This window comes from Poecile atricapillus, chromosome W (assembly GCF_030490865.1).
Source record: "Poecile atricapillus isolate bPoeAtr1 chromosome W, bPoeAtr1.hap1, whole genome shotgun sequence".
NCBI classification, from domain to species: domain Eukaryota; kingdom Metazoa; phylum Chordata; class Aves; order Passeriformes; family Paridae; genus Poecile; species Poecile atricapillus.
Genome location: NC_081288.1, coordinates 97,242,635 through 97,257,295, shown reverse-complemented (window position 1 = coordinate 97,257,295; position 14,661 = coordinate 97,242,635). Strand labels below are relative to the sequence as shown.

At 40.1% G+C, this 14,661-nt stretch overlaps 1 protein-coding gene across 5 annotated transcripts in view; it reads right to left on the bottom strand.

Moving 5' to 3' along the window:
• Window positions 1-2,962: 2,962 nt before the first annotated feature.
• Window positions 2,963-14,661, bottom strand: part of LOC131591639 (5'-AMP-activated protein kinase catalytic subunit alpha-1-like) — a 57,216-nt gene continuing 45,517 nt past the window's right edge. For 4 of the 5 annotated variants that reach the window (XM_058862546.1, XM_058862550.1, XM_058862547.1 and 1 more), the window contains 3 exons: window positions 12,780-13,266; window positions 10,019-10,145; window positions 2,963-6,988 (listed from right to left, as the gene is read on the bottom strand). In XM_058862546.1, the coding sequence (XP_058718529.1) occupies window positions 6,744-6,988; window positions 10,019-10,145; window positions 12,780-13,266 (859 nt within the window). In that variant the 3' untranslated portion in view covers window positions 2,963-6,743. Of the gene's footprint in view, window positions 6,989-10,018; window positions 10,146-12,779; window positions 13,267-14,661 lie in introns of those variants that run through there. The other variant, XM_058862551.1, reaches the window with a different exon arrangement.

Genomic DNA, 14,661 nt, shown 5'->3' with positions numbered 1-14,661 from the left:
TCCCTGGGTCACTGGACTGCTGTTCTGACAGCCAGGGATCATCCTGAACGGGTCTGCACCCTGTCCATCCTTGGTGAGATGCTGTCAGAGATTAGCTTCCGTGGGCTTTTTGACACTGGCATGGACATCACGATTGTCAGGTTTGCTGACGGTCCCTTGGAGTGACCCTTGGACCCGATGCTGACACATTCTATGCAAAGAAGAACTTGAGACTGACTCTTTGTTCAGCAGATTCTGTTTTCCTTTCTCATGATAGACTAGACACCCTCCGTGACTTGATGCAGGAACAGTTGGATCACAGTGATCTGGAGTTTCAACCAGTGCCTGGGACATTCCTGTTTTCTGTATCAAGAAGAAGTCTGGGAAATGGAGGCTGCTACAATACCTCCAGAAAGTTCATGTTATGATGGAAAGCATGGGGATGTTGCAGGCTAGCATGCCTTCACCTGCCATGCTTCCTGCTGATTGTCTAGTCCTCATCGTGGATCTGAAGGATTGTTTTTTACAATTCCTTTGCATCCCGATGACAGACCAAAATTTGCCTTTCTGGTGCCAGCTATCATTAATGCTGAGCCCACACAGAGATATCAATGGAGATTTTGCTATAAGGCATGAAAAATTTGCCAGCATTTGCCGATGATATGGAGCTGCAAGTGACTCCAGAAACAACCTCCTTGAAATTATTTGAGGGTCAAAATAATTTTTGGGACAAACAGTCCCTCATCTGGAGGTGCAATTATTTTTTTTGCATTCAGTGCAGACACTGCATGAATGATGTCCAGATAGTACTGGACTTTTACATGGTTGTGTCCCTATATGGGACTGACCACGACAGAACTGTCTCCCTTGTTTGGTCTATTAAAGGGGGACTCTGATTTTAAAGTCACCTCTGACACTGACCCCAGAGGCACAGTAGGTGCTGGAGGAGGTTCTGCAAGCAGTTTCTGCTCTTCAAGTTTATTACATTAATATTTCCATTGATGTCGCTGTTTTGTTTTTTTGAGTTTTTTTTTGGAGAGTCATGAGGCTGGATCAGCCCAATTGATGGAATTACAGGCTGCTGTCATACCATTTCATATGTTTTCCCAGGCACCTTTCAGTTTTGCCATGGATTCTGCCTCTGTGACCAAATTGAGAGCCATCCACAAGCAGGTGCTGATGTTGGACATTTGTTTCATTTATTTTTTGGGGTTTTTTGTTGTTTTTCTGGTTGGTTTGTTTGTTTTTTTTGTAATAACGAAAGGGTGAGATATCACCCTGAAATTACAGCCTTCTGATTGTATGGAGTATTGTATTTTTCTATTATTTATTATTTTGATTGTTTATAATGTTGCTAGTTTCTTTGTTAATTTTTCTTTTTTCTTTTCTTTTTGTTAAACCAAAAAGGGTGAGATGTCGCCCTGAAAACTCAGCTTCTGAGCTTGCTGACATGGTTTTCTAAGGACTTTCCCAGGACAGTAACTATAAACATAGATATGTGTACATTCTTTCTGTTACACGTCTTGTGATGGGCATCTCTCATGGCCAGTGAAGTGAGAAAGTGTTATCCTGACCATCCAATCCCTGGCCGTGGTAAGAAGCCTATAAATCCTGGGAGGAAAAATAAACTTGCTCTTCTTTTCACCACACCTCGACCTGTGTCCGTGTGATCTATTCATCTTCAGCGGTAACAGCATTCATCTTAATACTTGTGAAAAGCCAATATTATACTATGTATCTAGAACATTAACCTTTAGTCATTAACATATTAAAATTAACTTATTAAAATACCCACCCATCGTCTTTATTTGTCCCTTACTCAAATAAGCCCCTTCCCCAGAGCAAGCACTGTAAAATACTTGCATGCTAGATCTTTAAACAGAGATGAAGGAAGGTGTAGTCAATGGCTTTAGGTTGTTTTACATATGGGAAATCTTGATCTTTCACTGTCAGAAGTGTATAAATACAGAGAGCTGGTGTAGAGAAACATTTTAATAGAGTAAAAGCATGATATTTTAGTAAAAGCCTGTCTGCACAAGCCAGCCTTTAATTCAGACGACAATATTAAAGGCAGTGTTCTTGAAACTCTCCTGGAGCAGCGAGAATAAAGAAAAACAATAGACTTGTGTACTGGGGAAAGAATGTAAAATATGTATTAACCAACAGTAACTTGCTAAGCCCGCAGACCCTGTCGGACGCTATAAAAGTGTGCTAAAGATAGAAATAAACGACGTTTGCCATACTTCTGTGAAGACTTGGTGAATAGTCTGAGCGGTTTCTCAATAAGCTGGCATACTGAGGGTGTGCCAGCTTTGTGGATTTACCACCTATCTCTGCACTGACGTAATAAAAAACTCAACTCTGTGTCTAGATCGGCTTCTTGGACACCAGGAGAATGAACCCTACTTTAAGGACAACAAAACCACTATGAGCTGCAATGGCCACACAGACCTCTTGCTGTACCATCCTAAATGCCTTCTGACCGGCTGCCTATGGGGAAGCTTCCCCCCACAGCCGCTTCACAGCCAGCAAAGTATCCTCAGGACAGATGCTCCCAGCAGGGGGGTCACCCTAGCTGGGAACAAGGCCCAGCACAACCAACAGGGAGGTGTCAGGAAACAAGAATCCAGGTCCATTGAGGGCTTATTATGTTATAAAGCATTTGAACCATCCAGCTTTGTAAAAAAAAAACCCATAAAAGTAAACCAACCCACAACACAGGTACTAGGCACATCTTTATTAACAAACAGGACTTTACATCTTATAATAGTAATCAACTGGTAAAATATAGTTTATTTCCAAGTTGGTATTAAACACTGATATTAAAACAATCATGAATTTTTTTAAAAAATATTGCACTATCAGGATGAAATTTTTATCCATTACCTAGTGAGTTATAATGTACATGGTCAATCATGTTTATCCACATTTTTAAAAAATTTACAATACAAAGACAAAATAATTCAACATACTCCAGTGGGAATATAGACCAATTGGTATATTTGCATAAGTTTCACAACCTATTGGCAGATACTAGTGTGATGCTAAAACATGATCTGCAAGATCAGTAGGAACATCTGAAGAAAGCAGTTTCAACAAGCAAGATCTACAAAGCATAGGAAAGTTACACAACAGACAACTGTTCTGGATTCAAAGAGCTTGTCAGTCCCCCTTTCTCCCTCCCCCCCCCACTGTATAAGCTAACCCCCACAACAAACAAACAAACCAAAAAAACCCAAACCCTACCCTAACTCTGTTCCATCAGGAAACTTTTGTCCATCAAAAGTGATTTATCATGCCAATAAAATTTCCTTTAAATAAAGCTATACATACTGTACACTTCTGCCAGAAACTCTCTTCAACTATCAGATACTGAGACAAAATAACCAAGGTTGCCTTAATGCATGACTGCCAAAAAGTATATAAAAATTAAAATATATTTGTACCTTGACACCTTGCACCTGTGGTCAGCATTACAAATTTGCAAACCAGGACCAGATATCATTTATAAATATTTAGCTAAACATACACAGAGACCCTTTCAGTGATTCCAAACCAATTCTAAGTGAGAAATTACTGCAATTAAAAAAAACCCCAAACCTCTGAATTTGTTATATTGTACAATATTTACCAACTTCAAAATAAAAGGGTAACAAAAATGAGTACACTGATTTATTTAGTACATCAGAATAATTTCTTACAAGGCTTAAAAAGACCCCACATAACACAAACCCCCACTTATGTAGGATTGGCAGCTGGTCTCATGTTGACATCTCAGTCTCAGAAGTTTAAACCCAAAGCATTATTTAAGAGAAATTTTCCACTTTGAGATACAGTAATAGAACCTTGCATTATGGGGACAGTCTGTGATACTTGAGGTTAAAGAACTGGAGTTGTAACATGTACCTACGTATTAGGCAAATGACACCATTTCCCAGTTCAGAACACAGTTACAGCAGCTCCAGGGCTTAATCAGCTTTAAGTTTGTTCAAATTCTGTGCTGTGCATATTCACAACTGGAACCAGTTGGCCTGGATTGGACTGTTCTTATAGGTGTAGCTATCATTTTTCAGCTAGACATTGACAATAACTTGCATTCATTTTCAGGGTCAAGACTTTATTGTTCATAATAATGCCTTGTTTCCAGTCTCTAACCAGGATAGCAATCTTTGAAAGGAAGTAGGTAATGAAGTTGATTTTGAAGAGAATACTCATTGATGAATGTGAATGTTTTATGACATAGTTTATTGTGCAGTGTTTACATCTATTAGTGCTAGATGAAAATGGAACTGTGGATAATTACATTCAGTTTACAAGAGATTAAATGTTTTTTTGCAAGTATTAGCTAAGATTTTAACATTTAAGGTTCAATTTTGTTCTGAAAACATTGCAAAAACTATAACTGTGGTAGGATTTATGACACTGGTAACAGAAATCTACTGTTAAAATTTTTTTGAATCCCAAGCACAAGTAAAGGCTGGACATAGAAAGGATCAAGAATTATCCCTGGGAGGATGGTTGTGGATGATAAGCTTGATATAGAATCACAGAATAGCTGGGGTCAGAAGGGACCTTAAAGATCATCTACTTCCAACCCCCCTGCCATGGGCAGGGACACCTTCCACTAGACCAGATTGCTCCAAGCCCCATCCAACCTCGCCTTGAACACTTCCAGGGATGGGGAATCCACAACCTGTGGGCAACCTGTGCCAGTGCCTCACCGCCCTTATAATAAAGAATTTCTTCCTCATATCTAATCTAAACCTGCTCTCCTTCAGCTTAAGGCCATTCCCCCACATCCTATCACTGCATACCCAGCTGGTTGAGGGAGGTGATTCTGCTCCTCCACTCTCTTCTTGTGAGATCCCACCTGGAGTCCTGCATCCAGCTCTGGGGCCTCCAACACAAGAAAATACATTGACCTTTTAGAACAAGTCTGTTGATATATTTTATATATTAGTAAAGGCCTGTCTGCACAAACCAGTCTTTGAAATGTCGTGATATTAAAGGCTAAAGTCCTTGAAACCTTCCTGCAGAAGAGAGAATAAAGTAAAACAATATCCTTGTGTATAAGAGAAAGAATATAAACCTGTGTGTATTAGCCAATAGTAACTTGCTTAGCCCGGAGACCCTGTAGAACCCTATTAAAGGTGTGCTAAAGATAGAAATAAACAGCGTTCACTTTTACTTCTGTGAAGGGTGGTGAAAAAGCTGGCGGTCTCTCAATACAAGTCCAAAGGAGGCCACAAAGAGGATCAGAGGGCTGAAACACCTCCCTATGAAGACAGGCTGAAAGACATAGGGCTGTTTAGCCTGGAGAAGAGAAGGCTCTGGGGTGACCTTACTGAAGCCTTCCAGTACCTAAAGGGGGCCTACAAGGTACATAGAGAGGGACTTTTCAGTGACAAGAGAAGGGGGAATGGCTTTAAGCTGAAGGAGAGCAAGTTTAGATTAGGTATTAGGAAGAAGTTCTTTACTATGAGTGTGGTGAGGCCCTGACACAGGTTGCTCAGGGACGTTGTGGACACCCCATCCCTGGAAGTGTTCAAGCCAGGTTGAATGGGGTTACAAGTAACCTGGTCTAGTGGAACGTGTCCCTGGAGTTAGAAGCAGATAATCTTTAAGGTCCCTCCCAACCCAAACCATTCCATGATTATATGATAAGCTGTCATGATCAGTTTTAAATGTTCAACTGAAAAGTTCGACTATTAACACCACAATTTAAATGGCAGAGTTCACTATAAAGGTGGATTTGAAAAAAACAAAACCTATATATGTATTTTCAACTGCAATGTGAATTCTATAAGATATATGGCAAGGTAGCATATGATATAAATAGTTCTATCAAAGTATGAACATACTTTTAAAGTGAAAATTTTAGATTCTGGAATAGCATGCAAGAGGCCATAGAGCTGTGGTATTAACTACATGCATGTGTTTATAAGGAACAGGATTCTCAGCCTGCAGCAGCAATGGGAAACTGCTGTGCTGCTACCACACTAAGATATGAACTACTAAATCTGCACAGATCAGGAACCTGCTGACAGTTCTCCTTCACAGAACCACAATTTGTTTCAGCCCACAGGGTGCCAAGTGTTCTCAGCATTAAGCCTCTCACCACTGCTGTAGCCTGAATTGTTCTACTTACAGCCCACAGAATTTCACCCTTAGTGCGTTACAGAGCCCCTACATATATTTTCACCTGGTTGGATTTGCATGCATTTAATCAAATTTATCTGTTATTAAAAATAGTATATTATAATGCATTGAACTATTCTTTATCATTTACTGTCAAATAAGAGGGAAGAAACAGCAGTTTTAGCATATTACTGTTAGATGCTGACAATTCTGATCAACTAAGGCACAACTATAGATGATGATCAAGTCATACTTAAGTCATTGAACTACATTTACTTACAGTGCATTAGATGTATGTATTATCAGTGAAAAATAGCAAGAAGGACAGCATAACTTAAATATTTGAATTCTAATCTGCAATCAGTGTAAAGTGTTATAAACACTGCCCCAAGGGCACGTGACTTCCTATACCTGTATTATGCTATTGGACAGCAGACAATCAGAATTCACTCCAGCTTCAAAATAATATACATAATGGCCTATAATCATTCCAATCCCCCTGAAAATTGCATTCTGTGGCTAGTTTTTTCAGTACCTTAGTTAATTTAACTTGATTATAACTGGAAGCATCTGACTATGATTTAAGCATGCTTATTGCTGTAAAAGAAATAAGCCCACTTTCAAACTTATTGTGCAAGTATTTTAATAAGATTTGCACACATCTCAAAGAATTCGATTGTATGACTCCCTGGTCTTGGAGTTAATTCAGCCTTAGAAGAATCAATCAAAGAGGTCACTGATGGTGTAAGGGATATATCTGCAGATTTTCCCTGTGCATCACTATCTGAATCTTTTTGACAGGATCTACAGTTGCTCACAGAACCTGATCTCTGTGGAGTTGCAGTCCCAGATTTTGCTTCAGTAATTTCATCTGAGGGACAATTGGAGAGAAGAGGAAAATTAATCATAGGAACAGCAAACTTCCCCTTTTCACACTTTCAATCTTGATTTTCTTAAATGTTTAATACATAAACAGCTTTTGCAACTGTATGTAGTTGATACAGAATAAAAGCTTATGCATATAGAAACAGAATTAAATGTCTTTATGCTAATTATTCTTGTGCTTTGAACTGTGCTCCAGGACTATCTGATCTAGTTTAGACCAGCACACACCACATTTTTCATGAAGTAGTTTCAGCAGCTAATTGTTAAATAGATTTAGCTTAAACTTAAAACAGAAACATGACAGCATCATAAAGTTAAGTCAAATAAAAATTTGAACATTGTGTAGATGCTTTTTGATAGTATTTTATTTGCTTTCTTTCTATTTGGTTATTCAGACTGTTATTTGTATTTCCTTATAATTCATTGATGCATTAAATGCTAGCATCTACATCCTTCATTTTTGGAAATTTTTCCCTTTAATATGCATTTGGGCTGCAACAGTTTACTTCTAAGATGGAAGTATTTGTACCTCATACTGAAGGTAATTTTCTACTGAAGTTTCTCTACTCTTACTTTAAATACTCAACATTAGTTTTGACTCGCACCTGTCACCAGAAAAAGTTATTTCTTAGAGAACTTAGTGAACACAGAAGAAATTGGGTTTTCACATCAAAGCTACTTTAAACTACAGTTTGTAAGAGGGATAGAGAATGGCTAGTTGTGGTGGAAGGAAAGTCAGATCAGCTTCATTGTTGGAAGAGAGATGTCAAATCCATGCCCTTTATTGTTTAATATTATTCAATTTCTGTTAAATAAACAGTTTTTTCCACTTTTCTCCAAGGAAATCTTTTTCTTGAACCAGTTGAGGGAGGGGCTGCTTGAATTTGCTTTCTGGAGGGACCCCTTTCAGAGGTTTTCTCCCAAATTTGCCCTAAACCAGGACACCTAGGCTTGTATTTCCTCAAGAGTTGAGGCCAGGACTGCAGCTGCCCCAGCTACATGGCTCTAAGCAGTCATCTCCCGTTCAACAGGAATGGCATTTGTCTTATACTACAGTAGAGGTCAGTGCAGTAAAGTGATTAATGCCCTGTATCAAATACTATTAGACTTAAGCAAGCACTTGTATGGTTAGAAGGGACAAGGTAAGAATTGCACTGCCAAGTTAGATCAGGTTAGCCTTAGTCATCCCATACTGTAATCTAGCCATATTCTAGTAAATCCTTTTTCCATGACATGTTTTCCTAGGCATATCATGTGCACAATTGGCTATAAATAATTTGCTTTAGTCTACTATGCTCTTAAATGAGTATTATGGCCAGTCTATATTTGCTCCTCCATTTTCAGGAAGGTATGACTTGCACTTTGTGCTAGTTTTCACTGGAATAGTTAATTTTCTTCCTAGTAGCTAGCACGAGGCTATGGTTTGGATTTGTGCTGAAAGTGTGTGAAAACACAGAGATGTTTTTGTTATTGCTGAGCAGAGCTTGCACAGCATCAAGGCCTTTTCTGCTTCTCATACTGCCCTGCCAGTAAGTAGGCTGGGGGTGCACAAGAAGTTGGGAGGGAACACAGATGGGACAGCTGACCCCAACTGACCAAAGGGATATTCCAGACCATATGACATCATGCTCAGCATATAAAGCTGGGGGAAGAAGAAGGAAGTGGGGGATGTTTGGAGTAACGGCATTTGTCTTCCCAAGTAACTGTTATGCATGATGAAAATGGCTGAACACCTGCCTGCCCATGAGAAGGAGTGACCAAATTCCTTGTTTTGCTTTGCTTGCACATGTGGACTTTGCTTTCTGTATTAAACTGTCTCTATCTCAACCCATGAGTTTTCTCAGTTTTACCCTTTTGATTCTCTCCCCCATTCTACCAGGGGAAAGTGAAGGAGCAGTTCTGTGAGGCTTAGTTCCCAGCTGGTCTTAAACCACAACAGAGTTGTATACTGTGTTACTGTCACTCTATAAAAGTTTTTTCTACAGATCTGTCCAACTGCTTTCAAGACTTCACTTACTGCAAGCGTACGCTCATCTTAAATTTTGTCTACTCCTATCATTGGTGGGGTGGACCTGGATGACAGCTAAATCCCCAGCCAGCCCTTCATTCGCTCTACCTTACCCTTAGTGCAATGGAGGAAGAGAATTGGAAATACAAAAGCAAGAAAACTCATAGATTAAGATAAACAGCTTATTAAGATGAAGGAAGGAAGGAAAAAAAGTGATGCAAAGGCAGCCATGTGCCACCTCCTATAAGCATATTGACACGTAGCCAGTCTCTGACCAATGACTACCTTCCCCAAACTCCCATCCACTCAGATTTTTTGCTAAGCATGACATCATATAGCATGACATATCACTTTGATCAAGCCAGGTCAGCAGTTCAGGTTCTGTCCCCTCAAAACTTCTTATTCACCCCCAGCCTACTCATTGGGTGCACCACAGTGAGAAAACAGACTAGATACTATGCAAGTACTGTTCAGCAATAGCCAGAACACTGTTTTAGTCACAGATCAAAAACACAGCACCATACCAGCTACAATGAAGAAAGTTAACTCCATCTCAGCCAGATGCAGTACAGCAATGTACAGCTAAAGTCTAATTTGCATGCCTAAATGCCAAGCTTTATCTTCACTAGGAAAATATCTTCCCATACTTACTTCAGATCTAAATTAATGCTTAAATGGGGGCGAGGCCACAAAACCAGTTTAGGTTGATTCAAAATTCACCTCCAACAATCCTTTCCCTTTTGCACCAGCAATATTAGTGCTGGTGCAGACACAAAATGGAGCAGTTTGAGAGTTGATATAGCCAAAAAGTGATTATTTAAGGAATGAAACAGCTAATCATCTGATCATAGGAACATTAGACAAGGAAGGAATAAAGAAACATTAATGTAGAACTACCTTGGCTTAAACTAATAAAGGGCAATACATCACTTATTAACAAGTAAGTTATGTTTGCCCTTAAAATTATTCCCCTTACAAGTCCATTGACTTATGTAAGTCTTTACATACCATCAATGCTACGGAAGTCCAGTAAGTATGTCCTGCTATCCACCTGGTACAACTGTAGACTCATTTTAGAATATGCACTTGTCACTGGATTCTTGCTTCGAACACGCAGATAGTATGGATTTACAACCTAGTACACAAGAGATTTGACTTAGTAACTAGAACTGTTTTAGAAGCAGTGCACATTGTTTTACTTATTTCAACTCACTGGTGTTATTAGGTGATTTCAGGTTTATCTGTCAGAGCTTTTTTTTTTACCAACAGAAGCACACCAAAAAACCCCAAACAAAACACCCTGCTCAACATATTCCCAGAGCCCCAGTAGAAAGAGTAAACACATCAGCAAGATTATTCCTGTCAGCATAAATAGCTGTAGCAGTTTAGATTCACCAATTTGCGTTTCCCAGCCAATGCACCAAATAATGTGGTAGTTTTAAAGCACTAGCTAAAAATCACCAGAAAACTTAGTCATCTCTTGCTGTGAGATATGGATTAGGAGAAGGGCAACACAGGCTCAAAACTTAAAAGGAATAAAGAAAGTTTATTAATAGAACTACAAGAATAAGAAACCAGAATCAAACCTCCAGAAACCCTTCCTCCCCACCACCCAACCATTCCCTTGTCCAACTGACAACATAGAGACAAAGTCCCAATGGTACATGTTAGAGGTTTGTTAGGAAAGACAGTTTGGATCAATTCTGCTTCGTGTACAGACAAACCCATTAATGGGGTTGTCTTTGCTCAGGGACCAGGTTGCACGTGGTGGATTTAACCATGGACAGTATTTCTCAAGTTATTCATGACTGTGAGACATGTGCTGCAATCAAGCAGGACAAGCCGCTGATGCCCCTATGGTATGGTGGGTGGTGGTCCAAATAAAAGTATGAGGAGGCCTGGCAGATTGACTACATCACACTGCCTCAAACCCACCAAGGCAAGTGCTACATGCTCACAATGGTAGAAGCCACCACTGGACGGTTGGAAACCTACTCTGTGCCTCACGCCACTGCCCGGAATACCATCCTGGGCCTTGAAAAGCCCAGGATTTTTTTTCCCTTCCTTTCTGTCAATTTAGTAGTTTTATTGTTTTAAATAAATTTGTATGTTGAATATAATTTTGATGAATTTTGATATAGGTATTCACAGAGTTGAAGGGGTGGAATATGATAGCTTGGCATTTGGGGAAAAAAGTAGAAACACCCACGGAAGTGAAGGCTTTGAGAGAGAGGCTGCTGGGAGTTTCTTCTCTGCTTGAGACCTGGCCAATAGCTGGCCATTTCTGAGAATTGACAGTATTGTTCACCACTGAAAAGTGAGATCAACCCTGTGAATACCACCTCTTAAACCTAAGCCCGGGAGTTTCTGGCTCTCTTTGTTTCCAGCTTTGAAAGGTAACAGAACTCTGACTGGCCCCCATTCCGCCCCCCCCCCCCCCCCCGCCCCGCCCCAGGCTCATGCGACCCGGTGGGGGCTGGGATTGGCCTCTTGGCCTCCCCCCCACTCCTAGGTGGGGGATGGAGCCTGCAGGATTTCCCCAGGCTGGGGCCGGGCTCTGCTGCGACCCTCCTGGGAAGCCTTCCGGTCCCAAAAACAGTCCGTGGCCTTTCCAGCGCTGCCGAGCTGAAATCCAACACCATGAATACCTGTCACGGCTTGAGCCAGATTTTAACCCTTTCACTACCCAGATGCGACCTGCAGATTTAATCCTTTTTCCAGAGAGAGGGAAGCGAGAGTGATCAACATGTAAAGAGACAATATAAACCATCAAAGTCAGTGAAAGAAGGAATCAAGCCTCAGATGGGAAGAGAATGAGGAGATGCTTTAATAAGCTAAAATATTCTTTTGGTAAGGCCATGGAGATGGACAATAATGTTCTGAAAAACTCCTTTAATTCATGAAAGAGTATTTTGGAGGGAATTAAGTATTTCAAAGTGTACAACTGAGCAAAAGTATCCATTGATGAAGCTGAGCAGATGGTGGAGTAGTTATGATCCCATGAGATGCTGGAACAGAGAGTGAAAAGTAAGAGTTGATGAAGACCCTTGGCCCCCAGGGAGAAAAAGAGAAAACCTCTGTTCCCAGAGATGATCACAGAGACAGATGAAGAGAACCTTGCCTTTGAATAACTCATCCTTAAAATAACACCCCTTGAGTTCATGGCCCATGAATACACCTCAGAGTGGTGTGAAAATGGGAAGAGGGCATGATGGCAGAGTTTTCTTTCCAGGCCGCTGCTATCATGGGAATGAAAAGCCATGAGAAAACTGTTTTCTTGTGGAGAACTCTCCATGGAAAGACAAAAGGGAACTCCTTTCTCTACAAAGACTGATGAAAAGACTATTGTATGGTTGGTACTGTTTCAACCACCAGGTTTTGTCTCTATGTTGTCAGTTGGACAAAGGAATGGTTGGGTGGTGGGAAGGAAGGGTTTCTGGAGGTTTGATTCTGGTTTCTTATTCTTGTAGTTCTATTAATAAACTTTCTTTATTCCTTTTAAGTTTTGAGCCTGTTTTTCCCTTCTCCTAATCCATATCTCACAGCAAGAGATAAGTTTTCTGGTGATTTTTAGCTAGTGCTTTAAAACCACCACAATAGCCTCCCCCACCAAACCTTTCCTGCACAGCAAACACAACTAGTCAGTACAGGCACACAAGTCAATTTTCCACAGCACAGGACAACACAGTTTCATATGTCAAGGCTATGCAATTACACAGCTCAAACAAAAATTTACTTTTGTCTGCTGTAAAGACCCTTTACTCTTTACCTTCCATTCATAATCCAGTTGTTTAATTGCTCGACAAACTTCAGCCATGATATCATTTGGTCTACTCTGACTCCGTATTCCCAAATGCCACTTCGCTCTTCTTACACCTTGGTGTTTTGACTTCTGTGGATTCAGCTCATCAAGAGTATGGCGGGGACGTGGTGCTTCAGCTACTAGGAATGGCACTCTTTCAGGATGAGGTCGAGACAGATTGTGATCATCAAGAAAAAAATCTGGTGGGCTTGTAGCTAAGTAGAAGTCTTTGGCCTCATTCATTATTCTTCTATTATCTATAATGAGGTGATAAGCAACCACTAAAGGGTCCTGATGATTTTGGCTGTACAGACAACTTAGCACTTCTTCTTCAGTGCATTCAAACTTCTCACACACTTCTTTTAAGGCTTCATCATCAATCATGGTAGAACTATATGATGGGTCTTCAGGAAACAGGTACTTGGGAAGGTCCTGCTTAAACCATTCATGTTCTCTAGATTTAAAAATAAAATCTGAGTATATATATGCAAAGCAAGCCTTTTTACTGTTAAATTATTTTAAAAATAAAATTATTCTTAGTCTATTCAAAAAATATCAAGTTATCAGTACACATCCCCTTCTGTGCAGCACAACAGTACATAATGAAAAGTAATCATCTCCTTCACAAGATTTTGCTAGACATTTTGCAAGAGACTGAAAAATGCCTCTTTCCTCTAAGGGTTTCAACTACCTGATCACGGATAATATCTTTGTATAAGTCAACCAGCTTTTTATATAAATAGCTGTGGTTTTGGCATTGGGTTTATAGTTAGTGGCAGTAAAAAGAAAAACAATTTTAGTTTTGAGATATTTTCAACTGAAATTTGTATGCTACTCAATCAAAGCTGTCCCTCCCCAAGTACATACATAAGAATATCTAACAAATTAAAGAAATCTTGATACTGAATAATTTTTTTTGGTAGATGTTTGAACACTGGAGTTACATGCACCCCACCCCCAACAAGCTAACAAGCTGCCTATGAGTTTTCCATTCAGAAAACCCCCTTGCTGTCTCTTCAAGACTTAAAGAGTTGAGGGAAGGCTAGAGAAGAGTTGATCTGTACCTCTTTACCAGTGTGTCCATAGGCTAAGAGTGAAAAGGAAACATATAGAAGGAACCAAATACTTAGGTTGCCCAATCATATGAAAAAAAATAGTTTTGTGTGCCTAAAGTAAGCTGTTTAACTAGTCAAAGAATATGGTATGATGCTAATTTTATAAGTATCCTACTCTATAGCATAAAGACTTGCTACAGATTTAAGAGCACTTATATTGATCAAGCTCTAGTCAGTATGAGCCTGAGAACATGCCTCAGCACAACTGCATTGAGCAAAATGTACTTTCATCATAAGGAAGTGTCCTGGGGTGACTTTATGATGCTTGTATCCCCAATTGCCTTGTTTATGTTACATATTAAGTTCTGCACCTTTAAGACTGGCTCTGAGAGCGAAGCGGGAGGGGGAAGAAGAAGTGCACAGCTTGTGCTGAGGAAAAATACTCACTCCCCCGCATCCTGCTTCTGAACTGTGGTGTCTGCAGCACGGACAGACAGCGGGACAGAGCTTCTCTTTTGCTTTTAGTTAGTTTATAGCTAGCTGAGGCAGGGGAGTTCCCTGGATTGTTTTTCCTTTTTTCTTGGATCTGTTCAAATCTGCTCTAGATTGAAAAAAACCCAGACAAACCCTGGGAGCTCACGCCTGTGGCCTGCTGGGGCCTGGGCCTCAGCACTTTCCAGCACCAGAGGGACTGATAAGAACCTGAGCGAGCCGAGCTACACCACATGAAAGGGACTTTTTTTCTGGATTTGCCACTACATCGAACAGCGAGAGGTTTTATTGTTTAATATTAT